This window comes from Diadema antillarum, unplaced genomic scaffold (genome assembly GCF_040938485.1).
Source record: "Diadema antillarum isolate AM-2024a unplaced genomic scaffold, OU_Dant_1.0 seq00000364_RagTag, whole genome shotgun sequence".
NCBI lineage: Eukaryota > Metazoa > Echinodermata > Echinoidea > Diadematoida > Diadematidae > Diadema > Diadema antillarum.
This window is the reverse complement of record NW_027271365.1, coordinates 1,391,759-1,411,954: the sequence shown is the minus strand read 5'-3', so window position 1 is coordinate 1,411,954 and position 20,196 is coordinate 1,391,759. Positions and strand designations below refer to the sequence as shown.

The 20,196-nt window shown below is 39.1% G+C and overlaps 1 protein-coding gene across 3 annotated transcripts in view; it reads right to left on the bottom strand.

Moving 5' to 3' along the window:
• LOC139731184 (uncharacterized) overlaps positions 1–20,196 on the bottom strand; it is a 170,306-nt gene that overhangs the window by 17,477 nt on the left and 132,633 nt on the right. For all 3 annotated transcript variants that reach the window (XM_071642066.1, XM_071642067.1, XM_071642068.1), the window contains exons 8-11: positions 17,575–17,628; positions 10,173–10,244; positions 8,963–9,052; positions 5,771–6,379 (exon numbers count right to left, since the gene is read on the bottom strand). In XM_071642066.1, the coding sequence (XP_071498167.1) occupies positions 5,771–6,379; positions 8,963–9,052; positions 10,173–10,244; positions 17,575–17,628 (825 nt within the window). The remainder of the gene's footprint in view (positions 1–5,770; positions 6,380–8,962; positions 9,053–10,172; positions 10,245–17,574; positions 17,629–20,196) is intronic.

The window sequence follows — 20,196 nt, the reverse complement described above, 5'->3', positions numbered from 1 at the left end:
AACAACTTTAAAGTACATGCATACACACACACAAACGCACACACACACACACACACACACACACACACAATGTAGCATATGAATGCAAAAATCATACACTGTATGCAAACATAAAATCACAAGAGAGAAAAACACACAACCACACACATAAATGCAAATCTGGCTTAAATCATCTAGCCTATTGACAAGGGTTATCAGCTGAAGCAAACCCAAGCAAAATTATGCAGTGATGCTTTTTGCTATCAACAGGCTAGCTCAGAAGCTGTAGAGTCTGAATGGCTATTTGGATATCTGCCTCCAATGAAGTTATCAACAAGTTCACGTAAACACATTTACCTCATTGTATGATGCCCATGCATAGTGAAGTGTAAACGACACACTCTGATAAGACATCTTCAATATGATTCCCAACAGCTGTGAGAGTGTAACGGCGACCAGGTAGAAGAATCTACCAGATATGGTCAGAAACCTGGAAAGAGCCTCGTAGGAATCCATTGCTCTCAAGACTTAGGTCCCCCTGTAGACTACGAGGAATAGGCCCCCAATACAGACGGGGAAGTTCCATGGGAGTTTGCTCCCTTTCCTGAAACTCAACACTGGTCCATACCAGCACATGTAATGGCATTGGTATATCATAGCCGGATGGACGGATAAGGCAGGAAGGCCTTCCTCTGAGGTTTCAAGATACTGCAAATATTTGTTTGCATACAGCCAGTTTGTAATCAGTACCTGTTTGCGCTCTTGAGGTGCACAAGACAATGTCTATAATATGGCAGACAAGCCCTACCCCCACTTGCATTTATTTTGGACATGAGAGTCAAAGTGCATCTAACATTCCTCTGAGCATGAAAGTCTCACCTAAAGGGCACTACCATGAACAGTTGGCCACGCAATTTGCAAAATTTGGGTAACCCATGTCAAATTAAAGTGATTTTGCCATCAAATGCAATTTGATTACCACTTTCCCCTAATTTTATCCATATCTAGAGAATAATTTGGTCCTCCCTTGGGACAAGTTTGGCAGTTTCTCCACTGAGGTAACTATCAACATCTCATAAGCCCTTTATAAAGTATAGATCTATAAACCAGAAATTCATGCAAATAGACTCATGTTTCTTCCTACAAACTAGGTTACATTTGCAGATGAAGAAAAAACAAACAAACAACAGTTTTATCAAAAACTGTCCCTGGAAGAAATCATCACCATCAAGGTTTAATGAGAAAATCAGTGATATCTCCTAATATGTGCAGCTTTATTGTGAAATTTTTGTACGGTGGGGTGTTTTGTAATACAATTAAACTATACATATGCATCAAATGTGATAATTCAAACATTTTTTAGTCACTGCTCCCAATAGTAAATAGTGGCTTTAGCCTCCCCTTCCCTTCCCACTTAAATTCTGCCCCCCTCCCCCCCCCCCAAAAAAAAGGATGGTTGACAAACACACCCAGCCATGGACTAAATGGGTCAATTACGTGACACAACGTATGAACAAGTTTATTGTTCTCTGACTAAGAGTTGGAAGAGGGAAAACTTGGCAGTTCTGGCTCTAAGAGGAAGCAGAAAAAGTGAGAGGAAAAAAAAAGGGGGAGATGAAGAGGAGGAGGTGGGGTGTCATGACTGAGAGAGACATATTGATAGACAGCCATCATGTTCAGTACCCATGACGCTTTTAGAGAAACAGACAAAAGAGACAACATGAACCAATGGAATACACAGAAGAAAACATCACAGGGAAAAAAAAAACCATTTAAGACAGATACGGTAAAAGAGGAAATTTTTGAACACTTTGCTAAAAATGAAACTATAAGAGTGAAAATAAATCTGAGCAATTTTTTGCTGACACACTATAGGCATATGAAATTTTTTTTTTTTTTTCATATGGTATAACTGCTAATCTATTTGGAATTTTCTTCACGTTCGCTGTCCTGTGGCATTAGTGACTTTGCTGTCATACTGCAAAACAGTTATTGCTTACCACAGCATTTGCTGCCAAAGATCTGAACTGCGGTGGCAATGCTGAGCTGAATGAAGTGCTCAGTCAAATGTCATGACAGTCCACAAAATAAAAAGCATGCAAAATTCACCTTTCCTGGCTGAATGCAAAAAAAAAAAAATCACTTGCATAACATCTCCACTTTAACAATACCTAGGTACACATTTGAAGACACTAAGATATTAAAAAAAAAAAACATCAATAGCCACAAATGGAGAATAAGAAAAACAAATGATTCATGTGACAGGTACATAGACATGAAGAGCAAGACAGAGACACACAGACTGACAAGCAATAAAAATGCTAGAACTTCAAGTGCCTAAAAAAATTGCCCCCCCCCCCCCAAAAAAAAAAGAAAAAAGAAAAAAAAAAGAGAGACAGCAATAAAGACAGATGAAGAAATTAGTGTATACTGTCTTGATACACTGGGACACATGTCATGGGAAAGACAGATCTAGCATGTAGAGATATGGGAGTACACCTTGCAAAATCCACAGATGAAGGGGAGAGGAGGGCAGGAGGGGAGGGATAGACTGGGGAAATGCACCACACATGACATCGAGGTTCACTGGCAGTGTGATAAACTCTGAATCATGGCAATAGGAGCACAATGATTTACAAAACACTGAGGAGGGATTTAACTGTTGTCTCTCTCTCTCTCTTTCTCTCTCTCTCTGCCCCCATCTTTCTGCATTGTTACCCTGCTCCTGTCATGAATACAAACAGCAGATCTCACAAGTCATGTACTGACTTTCTTCTCTCCCCCCCCCCCCCCCCCCCCACATCACATTCTCTCCCACGACGCAGACCTTTTTCCATTGCCAGATCTTAAGCATATCCAGGGCCTCTCACTGCTATGCAGGGTGTTTATTGTGGCAGTTCGGCACGGTGCATCATAAACCAGATACCCCTCATAAATGTCTAGAGCAACAACATAAAAATCTTTCCTTTCTCTCGAAGTCTGGACTGATACCAACATTTGAAATACTGTCTTTTTGTCTCATCTGGATACTAGTCCCTCTATAAACAACACACCAATCCAGGAAGGCTGATGAATAGAGATCTTTAATGATTAATTCTGTCAAAGATTGATGCATGCGGTAAATAGCATCAACAAATGCAAAATAAGCAGCTGACAGCCTGGCAGTAAGGCTAAGTCCCTCCTGAGAAGGTTGCTCCCCAAGGATGCATGTCAGAAGTTACGTGGGAAAGTCTCGTACAAAACACTGAACATCGACTTTTGCCAAAGTCACATGCTTAGTTTCACGATAAACTATATCCTCATCATCATAGTCGCAGCTCACGTCCGAAACACTGCAGCTCCTGCCGCTCGTCTGGATTCACATTAGTCACACAGACGACGATGGAATATTCCAAAAAGTCTGGCACTAAAGCTAATATTTGCTAAGAGGCCAGAGTGAAACAGTCATCGCCTGAGAATGGACTGACTATCAGCATGTTACTTTCACTTCCAAGTCACACTCTACAGGCAAAAAGCAAACAAACACACAAACAAAAAAAAATGCTGCACATGTTTGTAAACAAATCAAGCATAACCATACATATTCAAACTCAAACTAATGACATAATCACAGATGCGAGGGCCTGAAACAATGTGTTTCACAATGTTCAATGTAAGGTGTCTACATGTTATACCTGTAGGCTAATACTCCCCAACTCATGCATCTGACCCCATTTGTTGAAATCGGAACAACTGTGAGCATCTGCTTTAGTCTAGGAATCTATGTCTACTCCTTATATTCTATAAACTATGTCTATTTAGCCAGTACATAGTACCTACAGAAGATGATAAAAAGGTTAAGAGGTTAAAATATTCAAAAAATTATGGGAAAATATAACTGCTTCAATCACCCACTCAAAAGAATAATTGTGTAATACAGCTGCAATGCATCTAGAGATTTATTTTCCAATATAGGAAGAATACTAAGTCTAATTAATTCAACACTTGCTCACATTTACTTTGTGTAAAACTGCTTTAAATATCAAAGATTGGGTTAGCTGCATTTAAAAAGAAAATATGTCAAACCTACTAGGATTTCTGAACACAAGCTCCTTTTCCATTTGATTCGGAGACTTAGATTGGAAAAGAAAATTAGCATCAATATTAAATTCTAATGATTTATTATTACTATATATTTATTTGTTTATTTATTCATTTATTTATTTATTTATCTATTTTTTTGTTGAAACCTCTACCATCACCCATGCAGCTGCAAGCACATTTTCTTTGGTAGACAATATGGTGTTCATATTTTTCATAGTCCCATTCCTAGACTTTCCTGTCTGATGCAGGACCTATGCAGATACTGTATATACCACAATCTCTCATCTTTTGATGGATAAACACAGGTGAGCGCGATGTTTGAAACACTCATAGCTTGCATTCATGACCTCAATATGACACACACCTCGACTTTGGTTACAGTTTGAACATATGTCGTCTGCCATCTTAGATGGTGCACGCATTCAATAGTCTTTTATCATCCTTGCACATTTTCATGACTTTTCAAGAATATACAGTAAATTAGGGCCTTGTTTCATACCGACAGGCTGACACTAATAGTGGTACAACTCGATATATGATTTTTTTCCAAGCCAGTGCACATGTTTAGATTGTGACGGCTTAAACTGTGTATGTATGTCATTGATGAAGGTCAAACAGGACAAGATCACAATTATAGTCTAAATCAAGCATCAAACACATACACAACTTGCAGTAGCTTCCTTCAATTCTTCTCATCACCACAAACACAAATGTGAATTACAATAACAAATGGATTGTTCGTCAATGCTTATATCCCATCGTTGTTTTTTGTCCTCCTTAGCAATAAAAATCTTACTATGGTTACTGGTGCTTTCAGGAGTTTGTCTAGACACGAAATTCAGCAGACGCACCTGATACATGACCATATCCATTTTTCATCCCAATACAATCACTCAAATTCATCCATCATTAACATTCTCCATTCCCAAGGTGGAATATTTTTTCACAGTACAACTGTCGTGTTGTATTTTCCTTCTTCTATTGAATGTTGATCTCTCTCTCACTTCAGAGAAATTGGGGGGGGGGGGGAATCCAAACCAAATACATTAATCTGAGGAAAGGTTTGATTTCATGAGTCCGTTTTGCAACCGCGAAAATCCGATTCCTTTCATAATCTGGTATATTGTAGAGGTAGATGGTTCAGATTATCTCTCAGAATAACACAATTGGAAACTTCTTTATGATGGAGAGAGAAACAATACTATGGAATTCCAGTGAATTTATTTGGACCCTAAAAAATGCAAACTGTTATTCTCAGTACTCTAGAGTGACAAGGGGCAAGTTTATCATTTCTTAAAAAACAACAAACAAACAGAGGTGTAATACCGTAAGCTTTCATACATACAGTTAACAACAAATTTATTCATACCCCTGGGAAATTTTTAGTTTAGAGCAGATTTCTTACAAGTAAAGGATGGAGCGATGGTGATTGGGTGTTATATCTCAACATTTCTATTGTTATGCAAATGAGGTGAAAGTGGAATTAATGTCAATTTACAGAGGACAAATAAGTATAAAAAGTTAACACACAATCACCATCACTCCATCCTTCACTTGTAAGAAATCTGCTCAAAACTAACAATTTCTCAGGGGTATAAATAAGTCTGTTGTTAACTGTAATGTTGGGAGACATTATTCTTTTAAAAAACCACGCAAAATTTTCTGCTGTTTGCAAAAGGAATATAATCATGACCTTTAAAACTCTCACCTCAATTTTTTGAACCTCGACCGTTGGTTCCTCCACCAAGCCAAGTCCCTCAGAGCCTGATGTTCGCTCACTCCTTGTCTGCGACCCCAGGGAGGTCCTAACGGGCTCTTCTATTTGTAGCTCTACTGGCACGGGGGTGTTTGGTGGCGTCTCAAAGATCTCGCTCGATGTCGATGATGATCTGCCATTGACCGAGGATCTGGACGAGCTCCGCTTTTGCGACTTGAGGTCGTCGCCACGGGAACCCCTCCTGGACCGCCTCTCCTTCGACCGGATTGATCCCTGCCGTTCCTGGAAGACTGGGTCCCTCTCCGTGGGGCTCGTGGTCCCACTTGCGCGACTGTCCGTGCTGTTCTTGCGGTGTCTCGCTGTGAGGTCGACGGTGGAACTAGAACTGTCGGGTTGGTCCTGCTTGGGCGCAGGGGTGGGGATGACGTCCGGTGTTGCCGACTGCTTCACAGGCTGGTCTGCCTTCTTGAGGTCCCCGATAGGAGCATCCGGAGAGGCTTGTTGCTGCGCTGTGGCAATGGCCTTGTTTATTGCATGGACCCAGTTGGTTCTAATACCGCTGGTCATAGCCCCCAGTCTGTGGACTCTGCCATCTTCCATCTGTCATACCACAGCAAAGAAGACACAAAGAGAATGCGGAGACAAGCATTAGAAAGAGCCATAGCTGTTTTTACGTGCATATATACATTCCTCGGAGAAGATTACTATCGAGTTGCATCTGCTCCGATATCGAAAAAAGAACTGATGGCTATCAGCTATTACGCACAATATGAGGGAGAAAAAAAAACTTGGTTTACCGCAAGGGGATTTTACTATCACTAGCTCCCTTAATACAGCAGATTTCCTCTTCGTCTAATTACACTATAGATAGCTGTCAACTGACATTATTCAGTTCCTCTCCGATAAGCTTAATGATGAAATACAAAGCTATCATGTGTCGCGTAGGTTTAGTTGGTTCGCACAGCGTCGCACACGTCACCCATTCACCCAATCAATACTGGCCCCAATCCTTACAACCACAAAACACTACATTAGTATCACGCAAAAGGATAGTATCACTTACATCATCAAGAATGGACGAGTACAGTAGCATACATATTGCAATTATTATTCACATGCAAATCCAAGATGCCTTGCTGGACTATCTCTTCTGCAATAACATACATGTATATATGTAAAAACTACAAGTGTAAACCACACGACACAAGATTAGACTTGTTTCATCCTGGAGTAATGGTACAATAAGAACTAGGTGTAATTACAACAACAAAAAATTAAGCAGCAACATTTCTACACGACTACTAACTACACAGCATCTACTCCATCAATCTATACATGCTTGTCATAACTTATCGTCAAGTAGCACAACAACACTCACTCCCAGTCAATGTTGGTCCCATGACACAGATCGACTTTCACTTCAGCTCTGCACAGCAATACTCATTTCTACTTGCCGCTGCATTCCAGATTCGCTCTGATTTACGATATCGTTTCACTTACTGAACATGACGCCCCATCCCCCCTCCCTTGGGGGGACAGCAACTGACACAATGTTTCCGTCACACAATGTTAATCATGGCTGCTCCACAGGAAACGTTTAATTTGGGATATGCCTCAATTTCCAGCATGAAAACTGCAAACTGAAAGTATGTCAAAACTCCCAACATCTAAGTCAATACATGGCCGCTCCACCACCTATCAATATATATACTGCTTCTGTCTAATGCCATGCAATAGCACTTTATTATTAATGCCATGCAATAGCACTTTATTATTACTCCAGGTCAACATAACAAAATATTACTATGTTTTCCTCTATTTGCCCCTAGTGGGTCTTAATATCCATAAATATCGCCCCGACAACAATTTGGAAATTGGCAAAAGGAGCGTTTCAAGAGCAAACAAAATCTAAAAGATCTGCTGAAGAGAATATAGAGTCATATTAAAGTGACTTTGATATTTCCTCAGTGAAATCACAGGATGTCTGGTACTGAGAGTGTGGTCACGGAATGAACTATGGTTGTCACTTGTGAAACTGATACTAAACAGGCTCGCAGCAAAAAATAGAAAAACAGAAAAAACGGAGGCATAAAAACAAACACACAATAACAATAATAATAATAAAAAGATAATAATAGATATATCTTAAAAAGGCTACTGACTAAAGGAAGCAACTTGGGAAACTACATGTGAGTTCACTCCCTTACTACTACACTGCAAATTAATCATGGTTGTAAGGGAAGCATCGACCTTCCCTACAATTAGTGGGACTGTACAAAAAATCACAAATTCATCCTCCTGACGATAATAGCAATGCAATGATGGGCAGCCATATCGCTTGCCTGTAGTTAAAATATTAATATCTTGCTCTACATTATTTAGCAAATCTGAGCAGAAAAATTATAAACAGGATTTTTTTTTTTTTTTAAACAGATGTTAGGCAACCAGAAAATTATTGCAACTTTTCATTTTATAGGCAGATGGGAAAAGGTGGAGGGTGTAGTTTAATTATTTAAAAAAAAAATGATTACCCTATAGGCCTACAACATAACTCATGATCCTCAATATGATTATTGATGTTCCAATAAATGCAAGAATTTAAAATAGCTTTTCACAACATATCTGATGGAGTGTTGTGATCGTACCAAATCACACAATATGTGCTGGGCTACAGTTCACTGTTGGGAAATTGAGGTAGAGCACGGATGCCCTTCCAGCGACACACACACACAAACAAACAAATAGCCCCCTGTTGCCTACATATCTTAGAACACCAAAAATTGTTTGTATAGCGTACTGGGACTCAAAGTTTACTACACTGCATGCTCCTTTGCCATCTCTTCCCTATGTAACCCCTTCTTTCAGGTGCCGCACACACACCAAAACTTGGTCCCTTACATATTCAAACTACAGGGAAACAAATACCCACACTGTTAAAACAACAACAACACACACACAATACATGTACATACAAACCCAATAAATCTTGGCGGTAACTCCAGCAAAGATGAAATATTACCCATGCTAAAGAGGCACAATATATTTGCCGCAGCTCCACACGGACAAGGTCGCCTCACAGCCTGAACTCAAGTCAAGCACAGATAGGTAAGAGGGGGTGTAGGGATGGGCGGGTGATGAGGGGGAGGCGTGACATGCACCTGTGTACTACATGGTGCGACCTACCTTGACCTGGAAGCCATAATTTCTACTGGCAGTTGTTTCCGTTGCCTCCTTACACTCTGCTAGATCCACGGCTCCCGCTAGGTTGCTTGGCTGTCGTATGAAATTCAAGAAAAAATAATGCACATAAAATTATGTATTTAACTATATATGTAAATACTATATACACACATACATGTACGTACGCACATGTACTGTGAAGAATGAACGGTGAGAAATTATGATTCAAGCCATAGAGGTTGCATGGACTTTCTCAATGACATAGCAGTGCTGGGGGCGGATGAGAGTGCCAAAACTTTCCCAGTTCTACAGGAAATGGTGCCCACCCACCTGGCTGTTACTACGATCGAGTTTCTCTCCCTCTCGCCACCCCTCACTCAACCTATCTCTACTCTTTTTCTTTTCCCCCAAACAAGTGCTTCCCACTATTAGAGCAACTGTAGCGTCTAATGGGTTATTTCGCCGTGCCAAGTCATACACGACAGGGAAATGCAGATTGGGATGCGCTTGGGAAACACGGCTTAATTGGGACACATTTGTCAACAAACGGCACAAATGCGAGAGCCGGCCGCGTCAAAGTGGAAAATGGGATAATCTGTCTTATCTCTGATTTCCTACACTTTCCCAATATAGATCTGTGGTCTCTGAATGTGCAGTTCATGATCAATGAGTGGATGCAAGAGTTTCAAAAGCCTCATGTTAACATTTGGACATAATGATGTTGGATTTGAGCATTTAATGAAGAACTGCTTTGCTTTTTAAAATTACCATGATTAACAAAAGTGGTATAATACAACAACTTGAAATAAGCATTCCAAAATATTCCCAAACTTACGAACAATTTCAAAATGCAAATCACACTGACAACAAATTAATATTCATACGAGTGTTTTATCAATTAAAAACTGCAACTTGTAACAAATGTCAGTTTTACAAGACTGGTACATAGCTTCATTGACCTATGTTTTTTGTTATCAACTGTAATTAGTTTTTCTCACAGACACAAAGTGTTTGGAACACCCCCTTCAAACAAATAATATAAAGCACTGAGTTTGTGTTATGACTATAAGGAAACTCAGGCTCACACATATGTACCATGGAAGGCAAAGATTGTAATGGTATTTAAGCCTCAGGATTGACGAGGAAATAACCATCTGCTCTTTGCACTGGCCCATTCTATGTTCATGAAACATTCATGAGAATTCTCACTCACACTTTCATCGCTGGAGTCCTTGAAGAAGCTTAGTTTGTTGTCTCGGAGTACGAACCAGAACTTGCTCCATTCCTGTGCCAGACAAAGCAAAAACAAATACAAGAAGAAATGAGAGCTGACCCTTTATTACTGGATAAATGAAGGCACGATCTAAAATCCTACAACATCTTTCACTACATACCAGGTACATGTAGGCCCTACTGTAACCAGTAGGACATAAAGACAAAAATAGTAAAATAGGGCATGAACTATTTACCAGAGATGTAAAATTATATCATATGCATCCTATGCACAGATAATGAACAAAATTCTGGGTTGCAAAAACATTGAACTCTTTAACCCATTGAGGACGAGTCCTGAGTATACTCAGGCAGGTGTCTATGGAAAATGCGTATTGAAGCAAAATCAGTCCATCCTCAATGGGTTAATGGAATCAAGTTTATGCAATGAAGCTTCGCTAAAACAAACAAACAAACAAAAAAACACACAAAAAAGGTAGACATATACACTGGCATTTATAGGGTGACTACTGACTTCTCAACACCCATACATCGTCTCTCAATATATCTGTACACTCAGTGCTTGCGGTATAAACAGCGATGTCTCATCCAGTGCGTAAAATAAGCTATTTCCAACCAAATCCCCTAAATCCTCTGCTCACAAAATATGATATTTATAGTAGATTTTATGGCCTGGTCTTGTTTATGCATTGTTGGAGGGTGAAGATGTCCAAACCTGAACAATGTTTATGCCATCAAAGTGGCAGTTTTAGGCCAAACTTTATTTTCACTGCAGAAGATTTGTAGAGTATGGAGCAGGTTTAGGAATGTCTGAGCACCTTTTGCAAATATTCAAAGGAATTGTGCACAATGCTTCAATGACAGGTTCTTTGCTATTGCCACCATAACAACAAAACACAGTGCACTCAATGTGAACAATAAAGATACAACATAACACTACCATTCTGAGAATGTTGAAAAAAAGTACAGTACTCAGTCGATTCTGAATCAGTGGGTAAAGAAATCCAAAACTAAAGAGGATCTAATAAAGGGTGGGACCTACACTTGTACCTTTCATTCGGACCACTTTGTTTCACTTTGTTTTTGTATATCTCAGCCACTTCAAATCTGATTTTCATCAAATAAACTTGGAATTCCTCCTGCAATTGTATGCTCTTTTGCATGTCTTAAGTTGTTTCTAATTATCTCACAAAATCTGAATCCCCCTTCTCAACCAAAACTATACGTTCCCTTTAATGCAGAAAAAATATGAAAAGCCATAGAAGCACTTTTGTGTCTTTGAAAGCAAATAAGAAGTGAACAAAAAATAAACTGTGATACAATCAGTATCTTCATGAAACTTCATCATTATTTGGAACCAAAAAAATGGGATCATGTGAATTGCAGTAAACTGAATTCTGCATCAGTATTTTTAGTTTTGTGCACTAATTTGGGGGAGAGAAAAAAAGGACAGTGATTAGAGAAAATATGGATAATAGGGGTGTCCGTCAGATGGAAAGGACAGGAAAAGTTCATGATTACATGGTCTGTTTTTCCAAGGGGAACTGAGAGCAATGAGGAAGAAGCCTTTACAAAGGTTACCAGTGTCTGATAATTGATATTGGTTCTCCGTTCTTGCCAAGTGCAAACAGAAAAAGCAACTGTCACTTATTTTATCCTTCAGAACAACACTGATTGCCAAACTTTGCTGAGTTGTTGTTGTTGCTTTCTTCAGGGCCAGGAGTATGCTAATCTGCTTCAGCTTAATTAACAAAAGGTCCTGCTACAGTTTGCAAAGGTCGCTGTGTCAGCCACAGTATACTCATACAAAATATCCTCCTTCAAATCCCACCCCCCTCCCTTTCACCATCGCTCAAAAATCAACAAGAGTAAACAAAGATCAAGTGCATGTAGAGACCAGAATCGGCATGGCATTTCCGTCTGCCATGAGGGCAGATGATAACTATCTGATTTTTTTCAAGATTATTACTACTTTTTATATATATATAATCTAGAGTTAGATACACATGTCTCAGACTGCATGCATTAGTATACAAAGGGCTTACAAGATTTATGCTACACACTTGACAGAGGCCAAGGGGACAAAGCCACCACAGACTTCACATGAAATACTACCCTATATTCCTGATGGTTGAAATAAATAGACAGACAGACAGACAGACAGACAGACAGACAACCAAACAAACCTCAGTGATTTAGCTATAAATACCGAAACTTCAGAAAGCTTGGGGTCAGATTCTTTAACCTAATGTATCAAGGTTTGTATCATGAACATGTGTGTGTGTGTGTGTGTGTCTATCAAAACATATGTATATTTCATTAAACTCTGAAACATATAGGGCAAGAAATGATTCCTACAATAATGTTATATGGGTAAAGTCTTAACGCATCAGCAATAAACATGGAAATCAAAGTTTAAACTTCCCCTGGAAGACTGCTGAATCACATCAGTAAGAAAAAAACAACACAACACACCTTTTGAAATTAATGTCATGGATTAAAAATTCTGCAATTGTCGATAATTCAACTTTCCATGTTTTCTTAAATGGGTGCAAGAAATCAGGATATTTGTTTTCTTCATTACCATTTTCACTATATACACTTCTTTAAAAAATACCAACAACACATGATTCAGATTCCTTCAGCCTGATGAAGCCAGAATACTTATACAGCCCAGAACACTAGATGGCGCTGTTTACAAATCACCCCCACTGGTCTGATTGACTCACAGACTGATTTATGAAGACTGCCAGTGCATAACAGGGGTCAAATCTTGCTGTGTCAATATCTGCCTGCCTCTCTTCTCGTCTGCGAAATACTTGCATGACATCACGTATGTCATACCCCTCATTTGTGTCGTGCGTGGAACATCATCGCCACTTTCACAGTTATTTCTAACGAAGAATCACTTTCTACAAGACCCACTCCCACTTACAAATATATCATGGACACTTTCTCCTTCATGTGTCTTTCAGAGGCAGGGGAAGTCACTATCTTCAAGGTGGTGCAAATCATGTTATTGGCTGTGTTGAGGATGAAGCAAGTGAGAGCATCTTACAAAAACATCCGACATCATCACCACACGACCGAAGCTGCTCTTGGGCATTGTCCACTGTGCAAAAACCTTAGATGCTCTGACCATCACACTGTCACATCTCTGCTCTTAGCCCGAATCAATTTCAGACTTTCATTAAATTCTCAGGGAAAATATTATTTAGGAGTACGAAATGAAAGGAAGTGGATATATTTCCAGTGGAGTTTTCATTCTGAACATGGAGGGTTGTAGTTCTTTTTGTTTCCTTAAAACAAGGGTTACAACAGGAGCCATGTATTTTTCTTGATAAAGAACTACTATCTGACAAAAAAAAAAAGAACCCCCTCAGAACCTCTAACTCCTCCTTCTGTACCACCATCATCCCGAAACACGTCAGTGGCTTTTCCACCTGCCGCTACGCTCCAGGAATGTTGATTTCAAACTGTCAACACCTGCCGAACGAACGGCACGATGCTAAATTAACATCTCAGAGCTTGTCACTTTCGCTCTTCCGCCCCCTTATCCTCCCCTCCACCCCATCCTTCCCCCCTCCCCTCTCCTATTCCTTTCTTCCCCCACCAGCACCTGCTGGGTGGCGTACTTGTCGGCTGCTGAGCAAACTTCCACTCCACTGCATGTCCCCTTTCAAGTGGCTATCACCGCCTTGTCACTTGGAATTTCCTCCCCCGACTTTCTGATCTCCATAACCAGGCAAAGAGAAACCATTGGTGCAGGGAGGACAAAATATCATTACTTCCATCCCCTTCACTTCTACCATCGCCATGAGACTTTCCTGGCCATGATTCGCATTTACGTTTCCGTACGTTTGTATATTATGTAGCAGCACTTCTAGTATATGTCAAATGATAATGAATGCACGACTGGAACCAGTACCCTTCTTTTTCAGAAGAAAAGTCTGTGATTTCCAACAGTGGATAATGATGTACACAGCACATTAGCATTACAGGAGCCAATATTTCCACATAAACTACTTCTGTACAAGATCAGTCGATCACATAATGAAAGAACACCTAAATATACCCTGAACACAGTATGATCCCTTCTTTCAATGCATCTTGTGTAAAAATACCAAAATGAGTGGGCTTCCTCATTACAGAGTTTGTTATGACCCTGAACACAGCACAGTATTCTGAATTCATCTTCACCTACACACTTTATATTTAGCTATGGAGAGAAGATGCTGAAAACATATTCCCCATCCCCTGCCAACTCCAAACACACCGTAATTAAAGCCTTCATCTGTGCTCACACATTTTCTACTTCCAATGTTTTGTCAAATGTTTGCTTCTTCTCTTTTTTTTTACCCTTTTACCCTGTCCCATGTTGGGGGGAATCTAACCTGAAAAGCCTATGCCAAGTGATGGTGGATAATCACATGACAAGGAGTATGAAAAGACTCAAACCCTAGAGACTGTAGATTTTAATCCCTCACAACTAGAGGTGGAAAAGTAGAATCACCTGTTAAAAAATCTCAACACTAGCACCAGCATTTGAAAGGGAGATGAACACCAATTTTAAAACAAAGTGTCATATTTTGGGATGAATTGGTGAAGCACAAAAAGTACTCTAATAAACATTGGAAAGGGATAGTCCCTTCTACGTTGGACCATATATTCGGAACAAACTACCTGAAAATATTACATAAAAGTCCAACTTCGCAAACTCTGAACTAATCTTACATCACATTTGTTCATATCAGTATATCAGTAGATAGTGTATTGTTCCACATTGACCTTCTATTTTTGTTTTGAAAGATGACTATGCTTCATACTGCACTGTGCTCTGAACACCCATGTATGGTGGATACCATGTTTGAAAAATAAGCATTATCAACATTGTTATCATTTATATTATTATTATAATATTGTTATCATTATTATCATCATCATCATCATCATCATCATTGTTATTGATATCAGGAGCAGCAGCATCATTGGCACTGTTATAACAATCTAAAGCTCTACAAAGATAAGCTTGGACTCTTGACAGGATCTCATTCATAAAGGAACTGCATTAATCCCTTATCAAGTACAAACACATTAGCTCCTACATTTCCAAACATAACTTTCCCGTGATCTCAAAATCAAAGTGGAACCTTCACTTTGAGCTAATCTTAGCAGGACACACAATACACAAAAAGGAGAAACAGAAATAGACAGTTTTCCCACATAAAAAATCATTTCACATCATAGCTACAGTGTTTCCAAAGCAAGACCTTTCCATGCAAACACAGATGTGAACGACCTTTACAGGATGCTGTAATCACACAGCCCTGAACATGCTACTAGGTATCAAGGTTATAGTGCATAATTTGTCGATGGTAGTCCTATTGCTGTGATTACTTGGTAGTAAAGGATACTTATATGTTGAAGTAACATTGGTTATTTTGCAATTGTGCTATTTTTTTGAGAATGTCACTGTTTTAATTTTGTAGAGTTTAATGTTTATTTCCACAGAACAAAACAAACACTTCCAGCTGGTAAGTCAAGCCTTTAGAGTCCCCAAGGATATATCACCTCTTTAGGATACAACATCCCAAAAGAATATAGCTATCTGATTGGTCGATTGCTCATCATGTGACACGTAATTAAAAGTTCCATTGCACACTGTTGTTGTTAACAGTATAATTTGGTTTGAGCGAAAATGGATATTGCATGGGTGATGTTACCAATTTTCATTGACTCCCGTTTTAAGCTCATGAGCAAGTCATAGTTCTTGTTCCACTGCACAGCTCTGATGTCACAATATACAAACTTTGCTGTGGGCACTCATGATCAACAGTTTCAAGTACACACTCTGTCACTCATTTTATCGTACACAACTTGCATCCGATCAGTTTCGCATACAACTGACTGTACTGTAACTGTGCTACTCATTCGCCTTTCATGAAAATTTCTGTACAAAATTCAAGAATCTGAGTGAACCACATCTGTTGATGTCTGAGGTGTTGTGTAATACAAATAGGGTATGGTCTTTACTCGTGCAATGGAACAAAATTTTGTGCTCAGTGAAAGATAAGGAGCACTATTTAACTTGGCTTTGCCTTAATGAATAGGGTGCCTCTATCTTTCACCTCGTGCGAAATCTTGAGTCCTTTCACTACTTGTACAATATATTATGAGAGTATATTCTAGCAGTACATCGTTTCCATTGGTGTGTTCTGTAAATGCATCAATGCAACATCACTCACATGAGGATTCACTGTAAATACACAGCTCACATCTGTGCATGCTCAATACATGATTTATACTGTTTACATTATTTGGTAAACTTGTTATGGCCTAGGGGTACTTTTGGCTGCCATTTGTGACATATGGACTTGAAAGACAAGGGTTTCAACCCTTGAAGTGCCCAATTAAAGTATCCCAAATGGATTTAACAATAAGGAACAAATGTACACAAAACATAACCAAGAAGAGTGCCTTTTCTACAAAAGTTAGATACTGCAGTCGTCCATTAACTTGGTGATTTGTTGATGTTTATGTGACTGCTATGGCTTCTACCCTTTCTTGGTTATATATATTTTTTTCTATCATAGCTTACATCAACTATCTTCTTATTGTTTATCATAACCTGCTATGTGAAAGAGACTGATTGGGACAAAATGAAGGCATTTTTTTAAACCAAACTTCCAACTATGTTTTAAGATCACCTCGTTGGCTGAAGTATGTAACAAAATACTTCTCTTACAACTAGAATGGACTTGGACTAAACTCGTCGCTCAGTTATCATAATTAGGGCACAAACTCATAGTGTCTTTACTCAATGATAATCTTTGGGCGTAACAAGGACCACATGTGCCACAATGATGAGGTGTGACATCTCACTCAGTCGAGCGAAAACATTATCGCAAACGGGCAATCGTCGAAAATTTCCCCACTTCCCCTTTGGATTCCATCGGGGGGTTTAAAAGGAGGAAGTCTTTAAATGCCTCCCAGCGCACAATCGCACAATTTCATCAAGGCATGCAGATGAAAAGTCTAATCAAATGAAACACAGGGCTATGCTCTAGATGTAAAGGTCAATTCTGCTTCATCAGTCTACTCATAATATTTGTGCTGAACAACTGGTATGATAAAAACCCCGCTGACAGCACAGGATCTTACGGGGTTGCTCTTTGTGATAAATTATCTTTTAAGATGAAGAGAGTTAAGGGACAACATCGCTCAAAAACAAAATTAGCTATTGCACAATATCACCTCCTTTCATGCTTCCTTTGACAAAAGAGATCCCATATAACATGTGTAGGTAAACAATCCACAGGATACTGCTTAAGCTTTATATCCAATATTTTGATGATCTATTTATTACTCTGATAAATATTTACCTCTTGATCTGAGACCATCATCATCAGCCAACCATTCTTGAGATGCAGAAGACCCTGTGTGTAGCATGGAGAGGGAGAAAATAAGGATTTATGGATTAGAACGATCCAGGCAGACAGATAAATAGATATATGCATATACACATAATATTACATATACAAATAGATGTATAAGCAGATGGATTCACAGATAAACGAGTAGATGGACAGATAGTAGTTAGATACTGTATACGCTATATATTTCGCGGGGGTTTTATTTTCGCGAATTTCGCGAGTCGGGAGCTATTCGCGAAATTAACAACACGCGAAAATATTACCTTCCAAAATGAATCCCTTGCCTTGATAATACGAACATTTCAGTACAACTATACCATGTCACGGCTTACCGAACAGACCATACTGGCTAAGCTTGTTTACGCACGTCCACGTCTACTTACGAATACTGTAGAGAGCCAATCCATTATCGCAAGCCAAGGGGACCCCTCGTCAGAAATCTAGCGCGACGGACTTAACCACTTCAAAAATGTTGAATTCTAACTTACTAGTTCGCAGAGTTTGGCAAGTCTTTTTCATGCAGTGTATAACTTGTATCATTCTTATTTGCTAGTAAGTTGAAAATTCACACTTTCTTTGCCACTTCATATTTTCTCTGGTCCCCCAATCGCGAATTTAACCACTCGCGAAAATGTGTGACAGCGGCAATTCGCGAAAATTTATGTACGCGAAAATTATAGCGTATACAGTAGACATATAAGTAGATAAACATGTAGGTGGATACATAAATAGACAAATAAATATATTTATATATGCATATACACAGCTAACATATACAAAATAGATGTATAAACAGATGGAGTCACACATAGACAAGCAGATGAATAGATAGTAGATAGTAAGATAGACAGATAGGTTAGAAAGATAGATAAGTAGAATTACAGATAAGACAGATAACCAGGGTTTAACAGATGGCCTTATGCATATAAACATATAATTAATATAACAAATATACACATTTAGATGTATCATATTATGTAGATGGATAGATTGAACGAGAAACAAAAAATGTAGTTCAAATACAATCAAACAAAGGAAAGGATAGAAAAGAAGAGATACAGTGATGAATAAAGAATGAAACACAGACATACAACACCAAAGCAAAGTGATGAGAGTAATATTGCGGAACAGACATACGGACAGACGAAGGACAGAAGGGAAAGACAGACAAACAGTCAACACCAATCACAGTCAATATTCATCTCAATTACTGCAACTCTGGGCGATAGCAATTCCATATGCCAGACGGCAGGCATGTCAGATTCGAAATGCATTTTCAGTGTGTTTGGGGTATCGCTCGGAATAGTGAATGGTACCAGAAGGCAGGCACTGGGGCATAGTGCATGTCTCCACAGTGACAAGAATGTTTAGAAAAGTGGAACATATAAATATTGTATGTGTGCATCATAAATGTTTGAGACAGTAACAATCCTATGCTCAAATCAAATATCATCATAATGTTGACTGTCATCATTATAGAGAGGAAATTTCCGACAGTCTTGTAGTACGTCCACTTCCACTCTTGAAAAGAAAAGTGCTCTTCTCATGATAAACAGGGACAAAAACTCCATATATAAGAAAGCAATGAATTCATTTTTGTGTCTTCTTTATCTAGGAGATATGAACCATACACCAAACTCTTTTCTGCGTGTATGTAGAGTTTCCACATTGCGGCGAGTATCTGCTCATATTCTCTGGTCTTTTTCACCTATGCCCGCCACCATGTTTTACCAAGTTCTGAAGCACAGCACAGAATAGCAGACTGTGCAGAAAAAAAAAATGAGTGGCATTTTGAAATATGTACGCAATCCAAGCCCTTATGCCAGACTCTGTAGTCATGACGGTGAGCGAAGGAGATGACTTTTGAGATGAGCCGGCGAGACTGAAAGTGGAGAGAGAATGAGAAAAGAAGGGGGGGGGGGGAGGGGAGAGGGAACCAATCTGGCGCACATCGGGCAAATCGATTTCCACTAATAATCGCGGCTTGATAGGCAGATTTTTGTCGTGTCGCACTAATTTGGGGGAAGATAGAGATGGCATTTCAAGCTCGCGACTCCATTTTCTCCGCGAATTCCACAATCTTGAGCGAAATTCCTTTCACCAGCTGGGTGGATGCTATTCACAAAAATGCAACCAGCCCCAGCCAAAGGTGCTGTTCAGAGTCATTTTGAATGAAACATACCAGTCTGGGGTACAAATGTTGAGCAAATACATGTATCTGAATTTTGACTGTCTCTGAAACACTACCCTGAAGAAAACTTCCATAATTTTCTTTCCCACACCTCAACTATGACTCATCAACAATCTTCTGTGAAGTTTAATGACAAAAATATTGACATTCTTACATGAGTTCATGAAGTAGGTATATGTGTATATATATATATATATATATATATATATATATATATATATATATCCCCACTTCACCAACTCCTTACACGAACCATTGATATAATCACAACAATGTGGCACGAATGACAAATTTATCATGCAAAACTTGACGTTTTGATCGTAATCCCTGTCATTGATCGCGGAGTAGAGTACAATGGGGCAAACAACAACACATTTAAT